Source organism: Meleagris gallopavo, chromosome 5 (genome assembly GCF_000146605.3).
Source record: "Meleagris gallopavo isolate NT-WF06-2002-E0010 breed Aviagen turkey brand Nicholas breeding stock chromosome 5, Turkey_5.1, whole genome shotgun sequence".
NCBI classification, from domain to species: Eukaryota; Metazoa; Chordata; class Aves; order Galliformes; family Phasianidae; genus Meleagris; species Meleagris gallopavo.
This window is the reverse complement of record NC_015015.2, coordinates 1126699-1151698: the sequence shown is the minus strand read 5'-3', so window position 1 is coordinate 1151698 and position 25000 is coordinate 1126699. Positions and strand designations below refer to the sequence as shown.

Here is a 25000-nt window from a genome sequence, read left to right as displayed (position 1 = left end):
TATGTCTCTTGTCAAAAACACGAAGCTTTAATATGTCAGTGCCGTCTATTCAAATGGAAAGAACCATTTAGATATATTTTTTTTTTCCTTTAGATCCTCATCTTTATCCAGTGCTGTGGTTGTTCCCCCTGGCAAGTTTTAGCTACATTCAAAATATTCAAATAAGAGTGTCTGGTAAGGGTGCCTGGTCTCCTAGTTTTTTTGGTTTTTTTATTTACAGGAAGGAATGTTTAAATGGTATGTAGAGGAAACAATTACGCAGGGAGTACAAAACGTATTCCTTACTAGTTTCTCTCCCCTCCCTCCAACTTATTTTCCTGCTATGGGTCAGAACTTAACAGCTCTCGAGAGTGCCTGGCTGAATAGCAGCAGGCTTCTAAATCTCAAATCAAGTGCTCTTCAAAGCACCTTACTTCTCTCGAGATGAAAACTTGAGGCAGGTTTTTCTGTCTGGCCTATTCATCAAGTATAGTCGACTGCATTGTTGACATTTCTAAACACTAAAGGGATTTTAAAGATCTTATTGCTCTAAAGAGTCTTACTTGGAGTAGGGAATAAAGAAGTAAAATGAAAAAAATACTGACACATGAAAAGTGCAAAACTGAGTAACCACTAGGAACATCTGAAAGCAAATAACTATAATTTGACATATAGTTTCTGTACAAAACACATCTTTCATGTAGGAATCTGCTCAGATGTTCAGCCCTACCCCCAACATCCAAATAGTACTGTTTGTTTTAATCTCCTTTACTTACAGAAGGCTGGCACTTAACGGGATACCAATTTCTAGCATTCACATTTAATACACTTGTTTGAGATTACGCTGGGTCCTACAGTCCTGTGCAGAGTCATTTCACAAGCAATTAGTGTGACCTGTCTTTTAACCTTCACCAGCCACTTCTCATTCTGGGCTCAAACTTCCCCTAATGCCAAAGCAGTCAACGTGACCACTGGATCACCAGTGCAGTTTTCATGGGTTTTCTATAAGCAGTATCAATCACCGAGTGAAAATATGCCACAGGATGTTTTCATATCAAAGCAGGTTGCTCCAACACTGTGGATATTAAATTACACTTCAGCAGCTTTTCAAGTCTGAGGTTATTTGGTAGAAACTTTCTGAAAGGGCTTCGTTAACCTGGGTTTTAAACTGAAGCCCTGGTAACTCATGACAAATTAGTACTGAAAGTTGGAAATATCAAAATATTAATACTACAGTTTGTTCCACCTCACCTGGGAGTTACACGAACTGAGAACCTTTCTGGTATCACTGCAGGTTTTTTTAGTGTGAGCAGACAATGAGAGCAGATTTGCTTTTCTTTCTATCGGCCTGGTTTTGGCTTTGCTGTGGAACATCTGACAGCTGAATTTACTGCCGTGCAGCTGAAGTTTCCAGTCTGTGCAAAGCTACAAACACAAACAAACTGGTCATCTGCTGGGCAGCCCGGGCTCTGAAATGTGGAAGATTTTGTGAAACAGCAATACATTCATCTGTGTAAGTAACGTGTGCTTTTAAAGCAGGGATTAGTGATAAGTTTGCACTTATTTGCACTTACATCACACTTTTTCATCTCCAGCACTGTTTTAAAGTGATTAAATAATCCCTGTTTTTCTTCACGTGCTACTCCTGCCAGGCTGACTGAGAAAATACCTGTAGCAAAAAACTTGTCTACGCATGAAAAGCAAAATAAAATAAAAAGATTAAAAGCTCTAGAAAATTAGTCTGCTTCAAAAAGCTGTTAAGTTGTTCCTATCCCTGAAGCCTTACAAATGTGCTAATTGCTGTGTTCTGGTCGTGTTATATATTTGTGCACAGAAGTAGGGAGATCCCCTGTTCCGAACGCTCTGCCCGCTCAGGAGGGCGCGGGCTCTGGCCGGCTGCCTGCGATGAATCTTCCTCTGGGCAGCGCGTGCCTCACTTTGGAGAGCCCAGAAATGCTTTGCAGATGTGCTGTGCTGCCTAGCAATGGAAATTTTCTAATTCCAGCTGACCTAAAAAAGTAGATTGACTGCAGAGTGCTGGGCTACTCGCAGCGTAAAGCAGGAATGACCCCCAACTTGCATTCACGTTTACCACCCCCCCACACACTTCTTCCTAAGCAGAAACTTGCCAAACCTGTGGCACTGGTCTCTTTGAAACAGAGACTTTCGTAGCATGTGTGTTTTACAACGTAAAACTCTGTGCTCACACCGTCTGAGCATGAGCAGTACTGCCTATGTTGGAGAGATTCTGTAGGCAGACACCTTGGCCACTGTGCCATTATCAGTAACAAATGGGCAGTCAGAAGCCGAGTGTGCATGTGCAGGTATAGTTACATGTTCTGTTTGTGTTCTACACAGAAACAAGCATTTTTAGGGGAGGAGGAGAACATGAGCATTGCTGTCTCCAAACAGCTCCTTCCTACTGATCTCCCTAGGAAAGCACTTCATTAAATGCTGGATTTCGTATGATCTGTAGAGACTAAATACTCAAAATCAGATGGAGGCTTCTAGACAATGTGCGTTGTCCAGAAATTTCAATTCAGAGTTCATTTGCAGTTCTGTTATCATTCCTTTTTTAGTTGGTAACTTGGGCATTGAGAGTTATTTGCAATGCAGACTTGCTGGGGCAAGTTAGATCTCAGAGCACAACCAATCCCTCTGCAGAGCGTTGAAATCTGGGCAATCTTACCAAGAGGCAAAACACTTGTTATCAGTTGGTGTTGTTCCACACCTTTGGAGGAAAGGATAATCTTTAAATTGATGTATTAATGAGTTTTCTGAAACACAGCAAAAATTTTGAACGGAGACAGAAGCTTGGTAGACAGCAGTTAACTTTAGCAGATAGCTTCGGATGAGGACTCTAATATTTGGTTACTTTTCCAGCTAGGCTGGAATTTTAGAGGTTGACAATGACATTGCAATATGTTGGGCTTCCACAGAACAGATGCTTCCATTTCTGAATGCTATTTCTCCCCTCTCTTCACTCACAGAGCTTTTGTTTGCATACACAGAGTCTTGGTTGGGAAGCTTGAACACTTCTCAAGCATTTCAGCAGAGAGACCCAAGTTCTCATAGAGCAGCGCGGGCTTCGCCAGCAGCTTTGGAACGTTTCCAGTGAGCCATCTGTGGTGTGATAGGAAATCCGTACTTCATGGCATGTTGCAATGTCATTCAAAGAAAGAGGAGTGGAGTCACAGTCTCAGTGAGGACTTTCATGTAGTTGCAGGACTGAATTCCTCTCCTTAACTTCTTACTCTTCAAGCTAAGAATTTGGTTTTAGTCATCCTGCTTTCCCGTACAAGCAACAGAGATGGGCAAGCACTTGCAAGAATGATTCATCTCGTAGTAAGTATATAATATAGGTTAGACAGCTGACTGGTAGACAGCTGCAACGAGGTTGAATGAATCCATCAGGGAAGAGAATGTGACATGAACATTAGCGTCCATCCGGACTATCCTGAGAGCCCAAGAATTATTCAGACTTGCATTACAGTCCGACAGTCCTCTCACATAAGCTCAGGAGGAGAGGTTGAGCAAGAAGAACAGATCTAAGGATCTGTGTTAGTCTGCTTGCTTTACATATGTGCCATCAGACCCATGAACTACTATTTGAATTTCGAACAGCATGTCTCTTGAGCTTTTAGACAATGTACTCTGATCACAACTATAGCTGGTCTAAATAACACCTGTTAATTTTCCCTTTTTTCACTCCTTTTGTCACTTCTTTTCTTCCCCTATGCCTGTTCTCTTACATTTGGCTTTCTATGCAGGATATTTTTTCTGATAGAACACGTGTGGTCTTTTTTTTTTCCACTTAGAGGAAAAAAGCATTGGCATTAATACAATATTTATATATCATGATGTTTTTCATTCTGCCTGTATATTTTAGCTTTTACTTCTTCCTTTCTATCTACTTCGTATATTCAGACTGTAAATTCTTCAGGACAAAGGCAGTTTTTCAATGTGCTTGAAAAGAGCGTGGTAAATAAGTATTATGATTGCATGCTAAATATGTAATTCTGATTGTAATTCGCTGAGCGTGGGATGGGATAATTGGCTGAACATGTATAGTATCTGGACTGCCTATAGCATCAGTGAGTATTCCAGGCCCTTTATGGCATGAGGAGCTTCTTCACTATGCAAACATTACAATTGTAAAATAAAGTGTGGCTGTCTCTTGTAAGCATGATTTAAGTGCTCCATTGCCAAACTAAGGCTTGGAATTCTCAAGCATCAGAGAAAGGAAATCTTGTAATGTTTTTCTCTTTCCCTTCAATTCCTTCACATGCAGCAAATCATCTTCAGAACATCTTGGAGTCTTTCTTTGGAATGACAGAGTCTGTTCAAGCAGCTGTTGGTCGCTGGTGTGTATAATCAATGGATATACAGCTAGTATATGTCAATGGATATACAGATGGCATATATATATATATGTATCCAGGAGCTTCGCTATTGTAATTTATATTGGAATAATGAGAGAAAGTTACTCACCCTGTCCTGGGCTCCCGAGAAGAACTCCAGATCACCAAAGAGATCCTCCCCCATAGCAGTCAGCTCTTAAATGGCTCTAGGAGAGGTACAGCCAGGCTCCACCCCTTCCTGCAGCACAGGAGAATTGCCTTCACCTGTGCTCCCCTGGCTGACTCATTGCTCGCCTCAGGTGATCAATCAGAGGTTCAGGCCTTGATTCAGCAGCCCCATACACTGGTGTTTTTGGTAAAGTATTGGCAAATGCTGCACGTGTAAAAACCCAGCAGTGCTTGCTCATGCATTAACATGCTAGAAGTTCCCCAGCATCTAGAATCCCCTAGGGATTCACTTTACACAAACACATACAGCACGGTATTTTATTGGTATAAATGATCTCTGAGATATCTTCACCTTAAAGAAATCAAGTTTTAACTCCAGACATGGGACACGTAGTCTTCTAGTTGGAGTACAGAAGCAGTGCCATACAGCATATCCCAGAAAGTCAGCACAGCTTGTATGTCTGTACGGGGGGTGTGCTGGAAGGCTGCCCTGAAAAGGCACATACTGAATGAGACTCAGCTTTCTGAAATGTAAAATGTCTTTTACAAAATCATCACAAGAGGAAGTGGTTTCATTGTTCTTAATTTTAACAAGGTACTTTCATGTCTATTTAAATACTTCTTGTAGTATTGGAAACCTGCAGAACATCAAGGCAGAACATCGCTGCCTTGAAAATAAGCTGGAAGTCAGAATTACCCTTGTTTTATTTTATGTTCTGTAAGTGATGGGAAGTAAGGCTTTTATAATTGTGTTGGGATATATTAAGTGCTATTAGCTATATATAAAAATTATTTTCATAGTAGCAATGTGTCCCTTAGCAAGCAGACGAGGATATGTAGGTACAAGTACATTTCTTACTGGAAGCTTTCTCTCATCACCTGATGTTAACAATAATTAATTTTGACAGTTCCGATTGTGCTTCAACTTAAAAAAAGAAATAGGAAATGCATATGATAGGTGTGCGTATTTTAACATGGGTAGGTATTGTCATGATGAGTTATAAGTCAATCACAGTTACCTGTAAAGTAGAAAGTTTTAGAACGCTCTTTTTAAAATTATTTTCTCTTTATAATCAATTCAGAAAATATTCACTTAATGGTGATTTTTAAATGGCAACGTAACGTATGTATATATCTGTAAGCAAGATGAGTTCTTGCCCACTATACAGAAATACAGCTACCTGCTGGTTTGTCTCTTCATTTTATTGAAATACTGAGAAAAAATGTAATGTGAGATTCTTAATAAACTGGTTTTAACGCAGTTTGCCTAAGGCTAACTGCATTTATGGGATGATAGTTTGGCACCATCCTTGCCACAGGTTAAAAGTGCACATGGACTGTGAGATGTGAGCAGCATCCTAAGTCTGGGACTACACTGTGATTTCTGCCTGACCCAGGCCTAGGCTGGGCTGGGATGACTTGCAGTGAGAGTTTGCAGCTTCCTCAGTAGTGAAGGGCTTTCTGCTTTGCCACTGAGAAATGAACTTACATCAACTCAGAAGTATTTTTAGTATTTTTAGTATTTTTGCTACCTTAGTGAGAGTTTTCTATCTTTTCATAGTGATATTGCAGTGTTGTTATTGAATGAATGTCAACACTAGTGGTATGTCACTCCTTTAGACTGCATGTCATATTAAAATGTAAATCATTTCAGCGTGGCACACATCTCTGGTGGCTCTGGACTTGGAAGTTGGCGAGGAAAGAAGCCAAAACATAAAGCCACCTCCATGTCAAGCATTTGAGCAAACTCTTCTTTCTAGAAGAGATTTAATTTCATACCTGCACATCTTCTGTATTTAACCTCAAGACAGCAATTTGTTTTCGCCAAAAAGAACAGCTGGTTCCCATGCTGGGCAGTGACCCGTGAGGAAGGCAGGAAACACAAAGTCTAGTGAGGCTAGTGCAGGTAACATGCTCAGCATGGGTAGCAGAGCAGCACGGGGCTGTGCATCTTCCACGGGCTCCCTCGTTCCTGAAAGTATGCATTCCTGGTTTGCATTTCCAGATGGAATGTCCTTCTCCCCAGCCTCCCCATGGTATCTTATTCTTTATCGAGGAATCCGTTTCCAGATGGGTGGCGGTGACGATCACTTGACAATTTGATTATTTTCAAGTAAGAAACCAGGTTCTTCCAAGAGGAGGCTTTATAAAGCTGCATTACCAGCCTCCTGCAGCTTTCTCCTTAAACCCCATCTTTTTCATGTCACCTACAAAAATGTCAACTCTTTTCCTAGGTACCGTGGTAATTGAAGTAAATACTAACCGGTATACATGAGGCAGTAAAAAAAAGATATAAAAAGAAAGCATAACGCATGGGGCACATTATGGGCATCATAAGGAGAAAAGGAAGAAAAATAACAGATGAACTGCCGTACCTCTGTGAATGCTTGTTTTCTGTTGGGGGGGCTTTACGGAATGGCCAGAGTTCTGCTTCAAAGAGAAGTGAGCAGGATATAAAGCTCCCCGACTAGAAGCCTGCATCTTTCGTTTTCCCAGCATTCCTAAAATTCTTCTCCTCACCCTCCTCTTCCCCCTGAACCAAATCCCTTAGGCTTTGGTGACTTCAGTCTTCACAGAGTTGCAGCAAATGGAACTGGAAGGGATCTAGAGAGGTCATTAACCCATCTCCCTGCCCCAAGGCAGGACTGTAGCCATTGTAGACTAATAAGCAATTTTTTGGTCAGACATCCAAATAGAATTATGAAGATTTATTTGTTTAAACTTGCATTTTCAGAAATTTGGGCTCAGTTGTTAAAATTTTCGTGTCGGTGTTAGCAGAATCACAAGGTTAGATGCTTTAGTGTATCAAGATCAATCTCCCACCTCTTTTTCTGATCGGACTCGGTGATATTTCTTCACTCATGTTACCACTGATTTGTCTGCTATAGAATTACACTTATAATACAGTGATGGTTTTGGAGAGATATGAAGAACTACTTGGTGTTTAATCTTTGCCTATGTATATATATTTGATTACTATATTATTACTAAATATTTTTATACATAAAGAATTTCCAAGATTTTTTTCTCTTAGTTGTCCTCAATTAATGAACTATTGCTGTTTCTTTAATGTCTGGGATTTCAGTTATTATGAATATTTTAGCCAGTACAAAGTAATCTGTACCTCACACAGACATGTATTTCCACAAAAATGAAAGGTACTTTGGTGAACCAATTATGGTTTCTAGTCCAGAGGTGCAATACGAGATTTCACTAGGACTAAAGGATTGCCCAGTGTCCCCTCTGGCCTGACACTTTACATCTTCTTATCTTCTACTTTTTTTTCCACATTGAGAACAAATGAAGTCATTAGAAGTTCTCTTCAGGCTGAGAGGGAGGAGCAGAAGCAAAGTAAGGCAAAGTATGCAATAAGTTTTGTCTGAGCTGTTTTCCTTTCGTAAGGCATGCCCTGAAGCTGTGTGCTTAGCTGTGTTCTGTGTAATTGTGCTTATTACTGCAAAGCCCTCCTGACCTGACCTGGGAGCAGTGGGAAGAGCCAGCGAATCATGCCCGTGTGCCAGTCACAGCTACAGCTCAAACACAGATCTCGTGGTGTCATGCTGCATGCTCACGATTGCAGACACAGCCCCAGAGGAGGACAAGGTGGAGGGGCTGAGGCAAGGAATGTGAACAGGGAGTGGAATATGGGCAGAAAGGAGTGAGAGAAAGGCAGGATTGGGAGAAATGGGTGGGTTGACAGTGGTCATTTCTGACCTTAATGATTCTGTGGTTCTGTGAAATGTGAGTGGAAGGTTGGGAGCAGAAAGCTGAAAGTGGCTGGGGTGCAGGTAGCTGGAGGAGGGATGCTTTCTCATGGAAACCAGCTGCAGGGTCGGAGACCTCAGTGAGCAAAGCCAGTCACAGCAATGAGAGGGACTGAAAGGGAGCCTCTGAAATAACAGAGAAGTTTGTCCACCAGGAAACACTTTGGCCAAAACTGGAACTTTAAACGCGGCTGTTTCTCTGTGGTCAGCAAATATCTGTGACAGTGTCTGCCCACTCTGTAATGCTGGTGCTCAGAAAGGATCACAGCCTATTCAAACTCTCACTTACTGTGTGAGCACAGGTCCTGCAGTGCTGCCAAAACTACAGGGCTGCTGCTCATCCCTCGGATGCCTCTGTAATGCCATGTGATGCATTTCCAGTTTGTCTCTACTCAGAAGCTTGCAATTTTCTTTTTTATGGTGTTAAAATATTTTTCAGGGTTAATATATTTTGAAGCTGCACACAGAAAACATAAGGAATTGCATCCTGAGATGCTTACTGGGGCTTTGTTCAGATGTACTATTTGTGTGCTGGGTTTCAGGTCTTAGTGGCAGGATAGTAGTCAGCTGCTTTCAGAGGAACCCGCTGCTGTGTATCGGTCAGAATACAGCTGATCTGAGGGTAAACATGGCCTATGCAGCGAGGCACACTGCTGGAGATGTGGCCATTTGCTGTAGTACCTGACAGTTGACCTGTAGAGAGGGCAAGGCCTTTGGAAGCTGTGGTTGACCATGTGAAGTGCTGCACGGTGCTAAGCACGATGGACAGTCAAGTCCTGAATGGCTTGGGTTATGTTCCTGAAATTAGTGGATACCTTTTGCCATGTTTTGTGTGCCTCAATTCCCTATCCATGATGTGAAGGTATCTTTGCTGCCTTATCTCACAGGAATATCAGGAAAATACCATCGCTGGTATTTGTGAAGCATTCTAGTGCTATATACTAACATGTGAAATGCCATTCTGTCTTTAGAACAAGTTCTGAATAGCATACAATAACTATGTCAGAAAAAGCTCAGAGCAAACAATGACAAGAAAACAAAATTCTGAATAGCTGGTCCCTAAGTGAGCAGTGTGCATCCTCCTCACTGAATTAGATGGGAGGAAGAGTATATGTGTACGCAACTAAACGCTGTATCATAGCACATTTCAACTGTAAAAGCTTAATTCAGTCTCACCATCCATCCTGAGCGGTCTTCATTTTGACTTTCCCATCTGAGTCTTTGCAAATTTAGAATTTTTCTTCTGTCTTTGTCCTCTCCTTGTAATAATAGGTTTTCATGTACAAACAGAGCATGGAGTAAGAGGTTGTAAAGATGTCAAAGGTGTTTTTTTCCTTATGACCAGCTCTTCAACTCCAGACCAGCATAGCAGGGCTTAACAGTGATGCAGAAATGGGATATGGTGGAGCACAGTCATTGTCCACGGCTGTACCCAACGTTAGGAACAAGAGGGACCTGCAGGTACAGGGTGCCCTGCCAGCCTGAGTTAACGGGGTGATGGGCAAGAGCCCTGATATTGAGGCTTACCTGTAGATATGTCAAGATCCTTTTTTCCTATGAGAAAAGTAGCAAAAGTATGAAATTAAGGGCAGCTGTGCATGTTTCTGTGTTCTGACAAAAGCAAAAACACAGCAGAAGTTGAGCGGAAGCATGGTCTGCACCGCCTAGTAGAGCATTGGAGCCATTACTGTTGCCCTGCTCCCTTCAGAAAGCTGTGCAGTTCAGGCTCTGCCTGCTAAATCTTTCAAGGAACACACTTCTTCCATGATACAGGTGTCATAAATAATTGCACGGTGTGGAAGATGCTCAGCAGCCTCAGCTGCTGGCGTTCATCACCACACTGTCCAAAAGCCAGCCAGTAATTCACAAACCAAAGCCTCTATATTACATTAATTTTCACCTTATGTTACCGCAGTTAACTCGTACTGCTATTTATCTCCAATGTAAAGGAATCCTCAGGTAGAGAGCGGGAGTACTTTTGTCACAGCCGATCCATAAGGGTTATTGTGCAGGAGCTCTGTGCTTGTGGGCAATCGGAACCTGTGCCTTGGTTTCCTCACCAGCAAAATGGATGCCATGTTCCTGCAGCTCAGAAGGGACAGCAGAGCTTGTTTAGCATGTCTGATTGCCTTGTGGAAATGCAGCTAATGTCACTGGTAGTTTTCACTGAACGCTGTCAGCAGGACATGAGGATGAAGCACATAGCGGAGTGGTTTTGCAGTCAGGGTGATCCCTCTGTGTCTTCTGTCCACTGCATCATTTATTTTCAAATTCTGCCACAAAGCCTGCATAAGTGCGTGAAGAAAAGCTACGTGTATATTGTCATGACACAGAAATGAAAGCATATGCTGTAGTGTTTGTTTTTCAGGGAAAATTGTGGAGATGTGGTTAAATACCTCCAGCAAATTTGGATTATGTTTAGAAAATTTTCCTGAAGAAAAATGTATTCTGATTTACAGAACCCTGAACTGTGTTGAAGCACACAGTGAAAATGTACAAAGCTATTTCCAGGTCAGCCTAGAAGCATGCATGGATAGGATACATTTTTGCGTGCGTAAACATCAAACAATCAGGAAAAAGTGCATTTTGAAATACGCTATGGAAAATGAATTCTGCTGCAATTACTCTTATTTTTTTTCTCCCTGTTTTCCCTCTCTCTTTCTTCTCTCCCTCCTGAAAACCTCCTGCCACAGCGCCTGCACTTGCCTCCAGACTTGTCAGACACAGTGAGCCGCTCAAGCAAACAGGATCTGGCAGAATCCGCCAAACTGCTGAGCTCAGGATGTGGTGCTATGGCCATCGGCAAGAAGCACCTGGACTTCTAGTGATTTCTACTTAGCAGTTCCACTCAGATTTGTATGACACTCTAATTATGAGTGTTAATGACTTATATAAATATTTTTCTTAATGATTTGACCCAGCAGTCTTTAAAAATACACATTATCATATGGTGCCTTTTTTCTTTTTTTTTTTTTTTTGTCCTGGTTTCTTTGTGCTAATTTGGGGCTTGATTGGATTTTGCTTTTGGTTAAAGCTTGTGTTATGTTGGTTCCTGCCATTGTTCTGCCCTACTGGAAATGTACAGTGTTTTTATCCTTTCCTTCCAATATGAAAACGAATATTGCTCCTCCATTTCTGTTTTTTTAACAATAAAAATAAAGGATTTTTCTCACGATGGAATTTGCATATACGTGCCTTTAATATTTGGTATAACTAATAAGTTAAGTTGGACTGTTTATTGAGATAAATGAAAGTAAGCAATTTGTTATCACGTGTTATTGCAAGATCTAACTGCACATTTACTGTTTTTAAAACCATTCTTTTCTGTGGCTGAAATACCGTGAGGAAATTTCAGGAAATACTTTAGGTGTTTTATGTAATGTCTAACAATAAATTTAGGTTTTATTCTGATCTGCCAGTAATTGAGAATTGTTGGTTTTTTTAATGGGAATATATTATAGATAATTAGTTTGCCTTTTGAGTTAATACGTGTATTAAAATGCACTTGAGTGGAATTTACTAAATGTAGAAAAAAGAATTTATTTCCTTATGTGTATTATGTAGTTATTTATTATAATACTACTTATTATGTAGTTCAAAACAGTAATCCTGAACAATTGAAGTCAGCACTATGAAATTATGTCAACAGACATAATTCAAGATTGAAATTCAAGCCGACAGCTACATTAATGCTGGAATACCAGAAGAGTGCATTTGAGCTTGGGGAAGAGTATCACAACATGCTGGTCTAAAGCAGGGCAGAGCACAAAAGTAATTTGGGCTCCTTTACCGTCGTATATGTTCTGCTTGTGAACTTGCAGCTGTTCTGTATGCATCTCCATGTGCGTCCCATCAAACAAAAGAACAGCAGAGCAATGCTGACCTGTAAATTAAAGTGGTTTGCATTGTTTCTTCTGAGGCTTCCTTCCATTTTGAAAGGTAATATATTCTTCTCTGCCGAACTTGCAAGCCACCCAACTGTAAGATTACATTACAGTTGCAGATTTTCGTCTTTCTAATAGTATATTACATGGCTGGAGTGAAATTGACTCTTCGGAGAATGTGTTAATACGATGCAGTAATGCTAACTTATTTTGATGGGTTGGGAACCAAGAGTTGGTTAAGTGGCTTGCTTTTTTCTTATGCAGTCCAGGTTCTACTTTATTTTTTTTTCTTTGACAACGCCGTGTAAAACAAAGACATAGCTTTTAAAACTGTCTAACTAATATGATGAATGTCAATCACTTAAAAAACTCCACTGTAGCATAAACACATACTGTATACAGCTTTTATTCTGAATTAGAATAATTGAATCAATGACAGTGATTTGCCAGGATGTCAAATCTATCCATCATATCCTGTCACTACCAGTTTATTTTTTGTGATCAAAATCAAAAAGACTACTATTTTGTCATCAGCTATTTCATTAGTAGTAACAATCAGGTTTTCTCTTCTATATTTTTTAGATATGCCTGTTATATTTTTTTTATTTCTAAAGACACAATTTTTTTTAATCTTTTCAAAATAAAGTTTCAGAACTGAACTGTCAGTTTAATAAAGCAAGAAGACATCTGCTTTCCTATGCCAATATATTTAAAATATTATCGCTGATGTCTCAAACATTTTTTTCTTCTTTTTGTATTATGTGTTACCTTGAATGGAAGTTCTCATTAGATACTTAATTGTGCCTTTTGAAAGCGTGAAGTGATTCAAATGCTTGGGATAAAGTGATTTTTAACAAAGGCGAAGTTTTACATATTTCATCTTTTTAATGTAAATAACACAAAACACAGTGTTTGCTTTGTGAAATACAAAGTCACGAGACACAGGAATTGCTGCCAACAAACTGAAATAGGTCACTGACCTAACACGCAGGAGAGAAAATATCATGGAAGTCACAGACCATTTCTAGTTACCGCTTTAGCCGAGAATTGTTAGCGAGCAGTGTGTGTATCGCGTGTACGTGTGCAATTCCCATGCATTTGTAAGACATGAATTTCAGAAGCTTCTATAGCTTAACACGCTAACAATTATTTTAGTAATAAAAGGAACTCCTCCTGCAGATCTGGATTAATCTTTTTTCTGATCCACTAGACATGCTTTGTGAAATAAGTGTCACGGCATACAGATGTATCGCGTTGTTTACCTTAGGCAAAAACGTGTAGCAAAATTCTTCTCCTTTCCTTCCAAAATACCGTATCAGTTACAACAACATGTGACAGTGACTCGGCTCATCTATAAATGGAGGATGCAGCGATGCCACGCGGGCGCAGGTGTCGTTCTGCACCAAAGGAGCCCCAGCTCACTCTGGGCTCAGGAGGCAGAGGTGGCAATTTCGTCAGATCTCCCATCGCCACCCTCTGAATGTCAAGCTCCTGGACGCCAAAGAATCCCCCGGCTCTTTCTTCTCTTGGCTTGAAGACAAAATAGAGCTAAGGAGTGCAGCTCGGGTAATGGAAGACAGGCTATGGCGGGCTGTGTTGGCAGGCTGTCACCGTGTGCTACCAGCTTCATCCCGCGTCGTTGCAGCCCTGTGCTGGATGGCAGTGGCATGCAGGGTGAACACAGTCCCTGCAGTGTTGGAAGGGTTCTTTCCACAGGGGTGACGGTGCAAGGCTTTTCTGTTTGTTGGAATTTTCAAGCAGAACTTGCCTTATTTTGACAGGTTACAAACCAAAACCACCAAACTCAAGGGGGAAAGAAGGATTCTGCTGCAGTGACAACATTCCCACTGCAGTTATTGCCCGAGCTGAACGTAATTGTGACACACAGTAAGGAGCAATCATGAAAGTTAAAGCTCTGTGTCTTCTAATATGTCTGATAAAAATTCGTTATGTAATTTCTGTTCCGTTGAGGTTTTCAAAGCGTAAGTATTTGGAACATGAGAAGAATGTTATGATAGATTAAGTCTTTTAGGACACTCGTAAAGAAATTACAAAAGCAATTTCAAGGATGCAGCTGAATTCAATTATCTGTAATAGTGGATACAGGCATCTGTAAATGGGCATTCAGCTACTCCAAACTTGAAATATATTGTAGTACAACACCAGTTTCAGCTTTAAATTTAATATAAAGTAGTGACGCTGTTCCAAATGCTTCTGGAGAAGTGCACATCTACTTACAAGAAGTAAGTACTGTGCCAGTACTGAAGAGTGAGCTGTAATCAAGCCTTCCTGAAACCACAAGGTTGTAATGCATCCCTTTAAATGTTTATCTGTTACAAATATTACACACACTATATATATATATATATTTTTCTCTCCAGGATCATATATTGGAAATCTAGTGAAAAATGCTCTTCCTTTGCCTGTGATGAAGAAAAATCATTGAACGGGGCACATAAAGAATGGGAAAAAAGGCTTCTATGTCTCTAAGATGTGAAAGAGAGTTCTTCCCCATGACACTTCTTGAGATTTTTTGTTTTCTTTCATGAGCTACCTGAGAGCCAGAGAGAGCCAGGCCTTCGTTTTTAATCACACTGAGCACATGATGATGTGTAATCAATAATAAGTGAACTTGTGTAGAATAAGGGAATTAAAGCAAAACCTCTTTGTGTGGAAAAAAAAAACAGCTTAAATGGGAAGAAAATTTTAAAATTCCTTAATAATTAATTTCAGTTTCTAGTCTAATATAAGCAAATGTTAGGCTCCATTTTCTCCAAACGGAGTTCCTTGATGTATTGGATGCCTATATCTGTATTCCCACATCTGCGTGGACAGGCAAAATTTCAGAAGCACTGAGCACCAAACATCCTGGAGCATCTATGTATAATCAATGGACATACGGATGGTATATATATATCCAGAAGCTTGGCTAATATAATTTATATTGGAGTAATGAGAGGAAGTCACTCACCCTGTCCTGGGCTCACAAGATGAACTCCAACGGAGCAGATTCCAGAGAGATCCTTCCCCACTGGCAGTCAGCTCTTAAATGGCTCTAGGAGAGGTGCAGCCAGGCTCCACCCCTTCCTGCAGCACAGGAGAATTGCCTTCACCTGTGCTCCCCTGGCTGACTCATTGCTCGCCTCAGGTGATCAATCAGAGGTTCAGGCCGTGATTCAGCAGCCCCATACAATCTGCTGAGAACTTGTCCGCTTACTTGAACTCTGCTTTTAAACAATTTTGAAAGTTATTAGACACATCAAGCTAATTTGCAAACCTTGTGTTCTATCAAAACAAAGACATCTTTTGTGCTTTCTACATGTTTTTGTAAATGGACATTCTGGCACTGTAGAACTTTAGATCTCCGGGAAGTCAGTGCAGCTTTAGATGAGGAGCTAACTGGTAAGATTAGATCCAGAGGATCTTTGTAAAAATAGTATCAGATCTGGAGAATAAGTATCTGTGTATTCCTATATAATACATAATATTTAAAAAAAAAAAAAGGTAATCTCTCACAGCATTGAATGTTAAATCCCAAACGTAACAAGAATTTAAAATAAAATCTAAACAAAATAATGTGGCAGAGTTTGATTTTGTGCACTCGGAATTCCCTGAGCGCTGAAGGAAGGCATCAGGTATTCTCTTAAGAAGTCTTTAAGCAGGCAAACTTCAGTGCAGTTTTAGCTAATTTTTTTGGACTCAAATTGGAGCAGAGCACAGCGAAGAAAGCTCTGACGTGAATTTTGTTGGGCTAGGCCTGCTGAACAGAAATGAGACACAGAGGCTTCGCCAACACCCTCCAGACTGCTCACAAAGGGTCACCAACACAGAGCCTGAAACATGGCAGCATCAAGGCATCAGAGTAGACTTCAAGCACAGTCAAACACTGGGAAAGGGGATAAAGAACAAGTAGTGTTGTTGGTGGGCACAATTAGTGCATGGTGGAGAGCACGGCAGGTAAACACAGCAGGGAAATATATGTAGGCCTGGCCATGTTTTCAATCTGCCCTTGCCCAAACAGGTGAACACCAACATGGAGCAGCTGAATCATGGACCAGAAAGCCACGGGGCCCAGGAAAAGCCTGCTTTAAGGAGAGATGCTGAGGTCTGAATGCCTCATCTGCAAAGGGATGGTATTGACTTCAGAGAAATCCAAGGGGACAACTTGCTTCTTTAAAAGCAAAAAAAATTATAAAACTTCAATGACTGATCTTTTATTTAATCCAATCTGGCAGAGGGAGTTTTAAAAATAAATAAGCCCTCCCCTGCGGAATGCGAATCACAGAGCTGCTGACTACAGGATATGAATCTGGATATGGAGCCAAATTTGCAGAGAAACATTAGGGGTAAAACAGTTCCGTGTAAATCATAATCCTGGTGCCCCATACGTAATTTCTATGGAATAAGTGCTCATGAATGTCTCAGAGTCCATCGGCACGGGGCTGACACGGCGGAGGTTATCTGTGCATCTCCCACCTCCGCGGGTGCAGCTGGAAGAGCTCGTCGTCCCTGGGGAGGGGAACCGCAGCCCGCAGCCCTCACAGCGCGGCTGCTGGAGCGTACGTGAGTGCTGTCAGGTGCCTGCAGGCAAGGCAGCCTCTGCTGGAGGCCTGCGTGCGGCTGCCCGCTCCTCCAGCCATGGGGAGCCTGAGGAGTGGTTGAGGCCTGGCCGAGGGGATTGGGCTGCATGCGGGGCGAGGAGGGAAGGCCCTGACGTGGTTTCTGCCTGCAAGCACAGCACAGCACAGCACAGCACAGACACTGCAGGTTCCTGATGATGCTCCGGAGAAAGCAAGATTTGCAGCATGACGGGGAGACAAGGCTGAGCGGTCATCGTGGGCTCTGCTCCTCGTCCTCCATTCCTACACCTCTCCCTGATGGGAGGGCGGTTTGTACTGGGGTATTTGTCAGCGCTGATCACACTTCTGATGAGGAACATGGCTACAGAAGCTCATTTAGCAGGTGTCTTGTCAAAGAAAAGCTGTTTAAAAAGATGCTATGCCACTTTGAGAGCAGAAGAGCCTCGCTAGCTGCATGTGGAGCGATGCGCAGCTGCTGGAGCTGAGCACAACAGCAAATGGAAATGTGAACAGGGGAAAAAAGGAAAAAGAGTGATACTGTTTCAGCTTTCCTACTGCTGTTTGTACTGTGGAAGCACAGATCAAATTCAAACCTCAGCACAACTCTAAAACTGCGCTTATTACCTAGTGAAAACACAACAATATATTTCAGCCAGGAATACCTAAGAAATCAGCAAAAAAATAAACAAACAAATAATCTACAGACACAGAAAGAGTACAGACACAGAAAGAGCATGAAATAGGACTGATGGCTGAAAACCCTGGGGCACGGTTCTGTGTGTTACCAGTCCCAGGCTCATTTCTGCAATGGCGGTATCTTCCCAAAAGATCAACCCCACATTAGGCTGCCCAAAGTAAACCAGCACTTGTATATTTTTATAAGTAGAGGCCCAGATAAAGAGGAAAAAAGGGGTACAGTCTCCTTCCTGCTGTCTGCCAGGCATTACGGTCTGACTGCTGCTTACCTTCCAGAACCAAACCCGGATCAGCGCGGTGCAAGGCAGTGCCTCCACGGGCACCACCGCACGCGTGTCTGTGAGCATTGTGGCTCATCATCTGTCTGCTCAGAACAATAACGGGTAGGTTAGCAGCCTTTTCACTTGTGATGTAAATATTGTATCTGGAACACAATATTTGAAATACAAAATACGGTGTTATTAAGACAGCGCTCACACATCAATTCTTGTGTGACTATAATTTGTGAAATGCCTTAGGAGGGGCTTATAAATAAAGTATAAGGTGTTATTATGAAATACATTTTAACCCAATGCACAGAAATGCCTCGTTCTTACTGAAATCAATAGCGAAGCTCCCACTGAATTTAGTGGTAAAAGGCAGAGATCCTTGGAAATAGCTGTGTTAGGCTGAGCAACGCACGGCAGTGGGTTTCAGGCTTAGCAAGCTACATAGCTCTGAAGAAGAAGAAGACGGATGTGAATGGGCTTTAGATACCGCTCAGAGCTTTCAGTTTGTTCCTCGTGCTGCTGGACAAGGCAGCTGCAGCTGTATGCAGCTCCCTTCCACACCACACTGGCAAGCCCCCACCCTGGGGAAAACCCCCAACCGCAGAGCAGGCACGGCAGCCCCATGCCCCCGGCACACAGCTCTCCGAGGCTCACCGTGTCCCTACTGCTCCCCGATGTGCGGCCAGCCGTGGCCTTCCCCGCCGACCCGCTTCCGCGGGGCACAACAGCGAGCCAGCGAGCCAGAAAGCCCTCCTCTCTGCTGCCCAAATAACCGCGAGGCCCTGCCTCCTTCAGGAGAACGGGATGCACGGGACGGGGGCTCCCTGCCCACCCCCATCGCCGAGAGCAGTTGTCCAGCCACGGGCAGCTCATGCTCTGGGAGCTGGTGTTGAGGAACAGGCTGCGGTGGTGGAGATAGAGGCGGCAAGTGGGCGATGACCGCTGGGCTTGCACCTCCCGTCAGCTGCTCCTGGGTCAAGTTCACCACGCATGAGGGACCTGCCTGCTGCGGTGTTAGTGCAATCCAGCCAGAAACAGGAAATAATACACAATGCGAGGGCACGCGTCTGAGCAACATAGATATAAAATAAAAATAAATTCCCTGTGTAATTAACGTTCTCAAATTGATAGCTTCCAGGTAATTAAAACTATTTACAGTTGATCTAACGACTGACCAGCATCAATTAAAAAGAAATATTTTAACCTAGTGGTCCTGCTCTCAATGTTATGAGCTATCGTATCATGCTTTGAGCATGGCTGCTCTTTGTCCCTGAAGGACTCAGCCCTTCCGTGTGTGTGACCCCGTCTGCGGGCAGCCCTAGCCTTGGCTCTCTGGCTTCACGGCGAGGCGTTATCTGCCACTACAAATGTGCTGGAGCGAGCAGAAAGGAAAACATAACTGGCCCCGATAGCATCTCTGCCTCACAAAGGCTGTTTGTGAGGGCTGGGCTCTGACTCGGCGCTCCCCACATCCCGGCCTTTCAGGCGCGAGAGCCGTGTTTCAGCACAGCATGGCCAGAGCCGGCAGCACCACAATGAGCCAGGCTCGGGGTCCGGGAATGTTTGGCTTTCCTGCCAGTGACTAAAGGCCTCCAGCTTTCACTAGCCAGTCCCAGCTCGCATTGTTGCTGCCTGTTGATTTGTCTTCTCTCATTATTCCTTGACATGCAGCTCTCCACCCACGCCCACACTAACAACCCTCACACAAAGCGCATTGAGGTATTAACCAGGTTACAAGTTCAATGGAAAATTACACTAAGATTGTGCTGTGTGGCGGTATAAAAGGATGGTATTCACTCTCCCAAAGAGCTTGTTAAAAACACAGCTTGTTTTCTCTTCTCAAACATCCTAACAAAAACCGTTTTTAGAAGCCGGGAACATACATTTGTGCACATATGCATTTCTGCGTATGCCACGCATAAACACAGCAGCACGGCTCGAGCTGCCGGCTGGGAGCCCCGCTCGGCTCTGCCGTTCCTTGAGAACAGCTCAGAAACACAGGCTAAATCCGCAGCCTCCTGCTCCCTGACTGCAGTTAAGAGAGGAGAACCCGTCCTCTTTCCATCAGCCCCAATTACGGGCTGCTGGAGGTGCCAGCAGCTCGGGAGAAGCCTCCTGATTGCAAGCGGAAAATAAGCTCGACATTAAACTGAGTGAGGTTAACCTAGCACAGTAACAAAATTTGCAACACCACACTATAAGGTTAAAAAGAAAATAGTATAATAAAGGAAATACAAAGGCTTTGGCATGGTTTTTACAATCAACAATGGTTAATTCTGATATGTAGTTGTGAACAACTTCAAAACACTTAAGTTTAAAACTCTTGCAAGCACTTTTAATTGATTAGGAATGAATTCTAGATGCACAAAAATGATTGGACTGTGAACAGTAGTACAACTATATCTAAGAACAATTAACTTTTGCCGACCAAAAAGAAACGTATGATGCATGAAAATGTGTATAAAACATCTATAGAATATTCTTGTCAAATATAAATGAAATTAACTTTATTATAGAAATCATTCTGGGAGATTTCTAGGGAAGACAAATACTTACATTTTGACATAAAACAAATTGGATTATATCGAAGACACAATCTACCTTTTATCTATCAAACTCTTTTCTCTGTCGAAGTTCTCTCTTAACCCTTGTTTGCACATAGCTTCATCTGTTAACAACCTTTGGAAATACCAACAGATATTTTTCTTACATAAATCTAGTGCGTATTGTTCCAGGTTTAATTATATGCAATGGAATGATACAAACTTGGAACGTCAATCCATAATCTATGAACAGATTGGTAGAAGTATTCGATATATCTTGATAAAACTCTTAAATTCGTGGCAAAGCTTGTTGATCATGGCTTCTTTTTTTTTTTTTTCTTTTTTTTTTCTTAAAACAACTTCATGACCAACACAGATCAAACATCCATCCAGTCTACATTGTTCTTTTTTTTTTTCATTATAACATACAAATGCCCATTTACAAATAATACACCAAAATGAATAAAAGTTTGGATACCAAAATGAAGATTTGTTCCAACCGATATAATGCCTTCAGTGTACAAAGGTCCATGTTAGAGTCTTTTCCATGTGTTACAGCGTAGGGCACAGTTGCAGTACAGAAGTACTCTGAGAGCCATTCTTCCTTTAGAAAATACTGCTGAACATCCAACTGTTGTCCATATAGTCATTTACGGAATTAACACATGTTTTACTGTAATCTTGGCCAGTACTGAGACATATCAGGTTCACTGCCAGGAACTTGAACTGGAACTGACACTCCAGGGGAAATGAGACCTGGAAATTGAGTGGGAAAATGGATATTTTAGCTTTTCTATACATAGCACTATTTTTGCTCACCCATTTCAGGTTCGTACGAAATCTTGTATCCACCAGCCCGCAGGATTGGGCTGGGGGAAGATATGATTTCAAAGCCTATGTGCATCTAGCCGAGCTGTTATGTCTAAACTGTTGTGTTTGAGGTAAGTGGCAGAGCCCCAGCTCGATGCTATCCACTGGGAACTCAGCCCGAAATACACCGAGCATTCCTAGTTTTTAAATGTTCCTCTGTTGTTCCCGGTGATGCTGACAACCTTTTACCCTGTTGTGCTTTATTAGCAGAGGTCAGTAATCCCAGAGTTACCTGCCTATCAGATAACAGTGCCCTGGCAAGCAGCATCCTTTGGTGCAGTCATGGCAGTGACGTGCTCAGCCCCGCACACGCTTCACTTTGCAGCGAGCGTGGCTGTGCCAATGCCTCGCGCCACAGCGAATGCTGCTGTGCTCAGCCGCACTGAGGTCCGTGCATGGTTAGGGCCCCCCCAGAAGCCTCCTGTCATCCAGCTATGGGCATGGCCTCATTAACCCAGCACCTCCCACCCCTTCCCAGCAAGGCCCGCTTGCTCACCTGTGGAAGTGGTGCCAGAGGTGCCCATGGGCTGGCTATTCATGTGTGTCTGCATGTGCGGAGGGGTGTAGGTGTCATAGCTCCGGCCGTTCACCGACGGGCTGGTGGGCAGCATGCAAGAGTAGGAGGAGGTCTGGCTGGGTACCGGGGGCTGCAAGGACAGAGCAGAGTTAAATGTGGGGACAGTCCTGGGGCTCAGAGTCTCGGCGTCCCCTCCACCCAAAGGTAGCGATGGCACAACACGGCCACGGAGACCTGCTCACATCACATCCTCACCCAGAGGTGGCCGTCAGGAGGCCACGGGAGATGGGGAGGCCCAGCGGGGCCACAGCCCTCTTTGATCCTTTGTCAGCCATGCTGCCCGCCTCCAGTATCGTGAAATAAGGGCTTAACCGACGCAATTCCTTTCCCTGAACTTGAGAGACTCTAACTTTATTTGGTTAATTTTGGTTCAGCAATTAGTAACATGGTAATTGCCGCGGCGAAGGAGTCAGGCTCTCTAATCGGCTCGCCCGTCTCCAGCAGTGGTCAATGCTGCGTGCCTCAGACAAAGCTGCACAGCTCCCGTAATTGGCCAGCACCTTCCTAGGCCAACCCCACCATTAAAAAAGGAGGAATTTTGCATCTGAAAGGTCTATAGAAACGGACCCCAAAGGAATAGATTTCTTCCTCACCCAGCTGGTGATCAGCTAATGCTTTCAGGCATGAGGATTGACAGCTCTTGCAATTCTGGCTTAGCTGGCAGAACCACTGATGCTAATCACACCCTCCCCTCGCTCAGGTGTCCCTCACGCGCGTCCCTCCCGCAGCGGAGCGCTCCGACAGCACGCGGCCCCGCTGCCATGCCTTAACCTCAGGGCGGGCATTCTGGTCTGAACCGGGGTTCCTCACACCAGACCTGCAGCCTCGCGATTGTAAGGTTGGAAGAGACCATTAAGGCCATCTGGTCCAACCCTCAAGCCATCCAACCACCGACCATTTTGAGGACCCTTCTCTCCTGAAATCCCAGAAAAGCGCTCATCTGAGCACGATGCCCTCTCCGCGGCGCTGTGCTTACTTGCATAGGCAGGTTGTTGGCCATGGTGAAGCTGGGCATGGGTGGCAATGCGCTGTACGTGTTCGTGAGCGCCGTATCTGTCCTGCCCAACATGGAACCTGATGTGAAAGAGGAAACTATAATAGAATAGACAGATAGATGGAGACATTAGTTTAACCACGATCGCGCTCGGCGGCACAGTCCCACGGTCTCGGTGTCCCGAGGATGGCTTCACGCGGGCGGGTTGGCTGCATTACCGGGGGTGGTCGGCTGTGGGATCGGCTGGTAAACGCTTGTGCTGAAACTACTGCTGATGGGGATGTGGCTGGGAGTGTTGCTGGCTTGTCTCCGCTGGTTCCGCAGCTTCTCCTCCCTTCTCCACTTGGCCCTTCTGTTAGAAAACCACACCTGGAAGCACAGCGTTTGAGGCGTGAGTGGCCTGGTGGGGCGAGGGCACGTGGCTCCCCGGGTCACCCAGGGCCAGCACAGAGCTGCCCCACAGCACAGCAAAGCCAACCCCATCTGCTGCTACTTCCTGATGGAGGGGACGGGCGAACACCCGGCGTTACACCCGGCTTCAAGAAGCCACTCATAACAAATTACAGTGGTTAAAGGAAGAACGATAATGGCAATAAGTTACGTGGCAGCTCCATACCTGTATCCTTGCTTCAGGCAAATCTATTTTAGCAGCTAGTCGCTCTCTCGCAAACACATCGGGATAGTGGGTTCTCTCAAACTCTGCAAGGAGAAGTATTGCCATGTGAGTTGTAGAGAACGAATGTGGCTGATGGTCAGGTTCCAGCCCTGTGGCACGGCCACACCCTCAGTGCCTGCAAGAGTCAGTACCGCGAGGCAGCACTGAGCTCTCTGCATAAATGTGTGCTGGGAGGCTGTCGGGCATGGTGGGGCTGGGGCTGCAGCTGGCTATGATCTTCTTACCCCTGTGAGGAGCTCCCATGGCACCCTGACCCCATGACCAAGAAGCTGAGCGGCACGTGGCCGAATGACGACAGGAAATCTGGGCAGAGAGCCGGCCACGGCTGGGGAAAAGGGCACCGGCTGCCAGTCCTGGGCAGCAGCAGCATTGGGGACGGGGAGCAAGCATGGTACTGGCACCCAGCACCCCGTCCTGCCAGCATCCAGCACCCTGACATGCTGCTACCCAGTACCCTGCCCCACCACCACCCAGAAGGAGGAGGTCAGCCTGGGGTGCAGCACTGCACTGAGCCCTACGCTGCCCTTTCTGTTCTCCGCAGCCATCGACGGGGATCAGAGTGAAATGGCATGGAAGGAGCCAGGGGCCTCAGAGCTGTGTGTATCTCTATAAGGCATGTGAATGCCAGGAATCTGCTCAGCTCCTAACGCAGCCAGGGTGTCTCTTGCCTTTCTCTCCTACCGCTGCGGCAGCAAAATGTCGCTCACCTTTCTCAAGGGCTTCGATTTGCTCTTGGGTAAAGGATGTCCTATTTCTCTGCAGCTTCCTTTTCAGCTGAAGTCTCATCTGGGCCTCGTCGGAATCTTCCCCATTGGAGCTGATGGAGTTGGTGTTCTCCCCTCCTCCCTCCTGCTGCGGGCAGCCGTCTGCGGGAAGGAGAATGCAGAGGTGAGACGGCGACACGGCACCTCTGGAGCGCGACCGGGAGGAGCTCTAGCAGAGCAGAGGCTGAGCAGCTGACCCCCTTCCTAAAACAATCCTGGGTACCGCAGTGCTGTGGCCCTGATGACACCACTAACACAGGGATGCTGCATCTCCCCGCGCTACCGTAAGCGTTCCGAACAGAGAATTACGACTGCCCACTCCATATTTCATGTTATTTTTCCTCCGGGATAAAACCTGCCTAAAAGCCCTCTCCACTGGTAGGGACTCGATATCCGGTCGCTGCCAAAGCACCGGGGCAGCCCCCTCTGCCCCCCTGACGTATTTACCTATTGCTGTATTTAAAAGAGCGATGTTCGGTATTTCGGATTATCTATAATCAGTAATTCCCATCTAATCAATTAGATGTTGATAGGTTTGCAGAAAATGCTATTAAGGAACCAAACCAAGCTTGTAATCTTTTTTAAAAAATATTTATCCCGTTTTTATTTGAATTCTGCACAGTCAATTTCATTTTAAAGGTTGTGAATTTAGAAGTGCCTGCATTGTTCTGCAGTTTTATTCAACTATTGTATGAGTGTGCATCGCCTTGACACCTATTACTGAGCACAGCTGTAATTATATCATCACCAAGAACAGGCTATAATTGCCGAAAATGGAATTTTATATTTAGATAAAAGGACCGTCCATTCTTTGTAAACGCGGCGCACCAGAGAAAAGTAAGATTTCTTTGAAAATTTTAACATGTAAAGATCGG

At 44.0% G+C, this 25000-nt stretch overlaps 2 protein-coding genes across 3 annotated transcripts in view; one reads left to right on the top strand and one right to left on the bottom strand.

Moving 5' to 3' along the window:
- ELP4 (elongator acetyltransferase complex subunit 4) overlaps positions 1-11452 on the top strand; it is a 122624-nt gene extending 111172 nt beyond the window's left edge. The window contains exon 11 of the mRNA XM_031553355.1: positions 10966-11452. Within this exon, the coding sequence (XP_031409215.1) occupies positions 10966-11097 (132 nt within the window). The 3' untranslated portion in view covers positions 11098-11452. The remainder of the gene's footprint in view (positions 1-10965) is intronic.
- Positions 11453-19885: 8433 nt separating this feature from the next.
- On the bottom strand, positions 19886-24883 carry PAX6 (paired box 6). Of its 2 annotated transcripts, none has more exons than XM_010710691.3 (6): positions 24069-24883; positions 23302-23384; positions 22904-23054; positions 22668-22783; positions 21611-21761; positions 19886-21000 (listed from the first exon to the last, which is right to left on the bottom strand). In XM_010710691.3, exons 1-6 carry the CDS (start codon positions 24145-24147, stop codon positions 20915-20917), a joined length of 666 nt encoding a protein of 221 aa, XP_010708993.1. In that variant the 5' UTR covers positions 24148-24883; the 3' UTR covers positions 19886-20914. The 2 variants fall into 2 exon arrangements, with proteins under 2 accessions (XP_010708993.1, XP_010708994.1); XM_010710692.3 differs by having other exon boundaries at positions 22668-22765; positions 24069-24881.
- Between the last annotated feature and the right edge of the window lie 117 nt (positions 24884-25000).

Excerpts from the sequence above, each read along its gene's own strand:
- PAX6 (XM_010710691.3), bottom strand. The coding sequence starts at position 24,147 with ATGAGACTTCAGCTGAAAAGGAAGCTGCAGAGAAATAGGACATCCTTT. Across the intron at positions 23,055-23,301 it reads TGCCTGAAGCAAGGATACAG|GTGTGGTTTTCTAACAGAAG; the intron begins GTATGGAGCTGC and ends CTGTGCTTCCAG. Across the intron at positions 21,001-21,610 it reads CTCTGGCACCACTTCCACAG|GTCTCATTTCCCCTGGAGTG; the intron begins GTGAGCAAGCGG and ends CTCAATTTCCAG.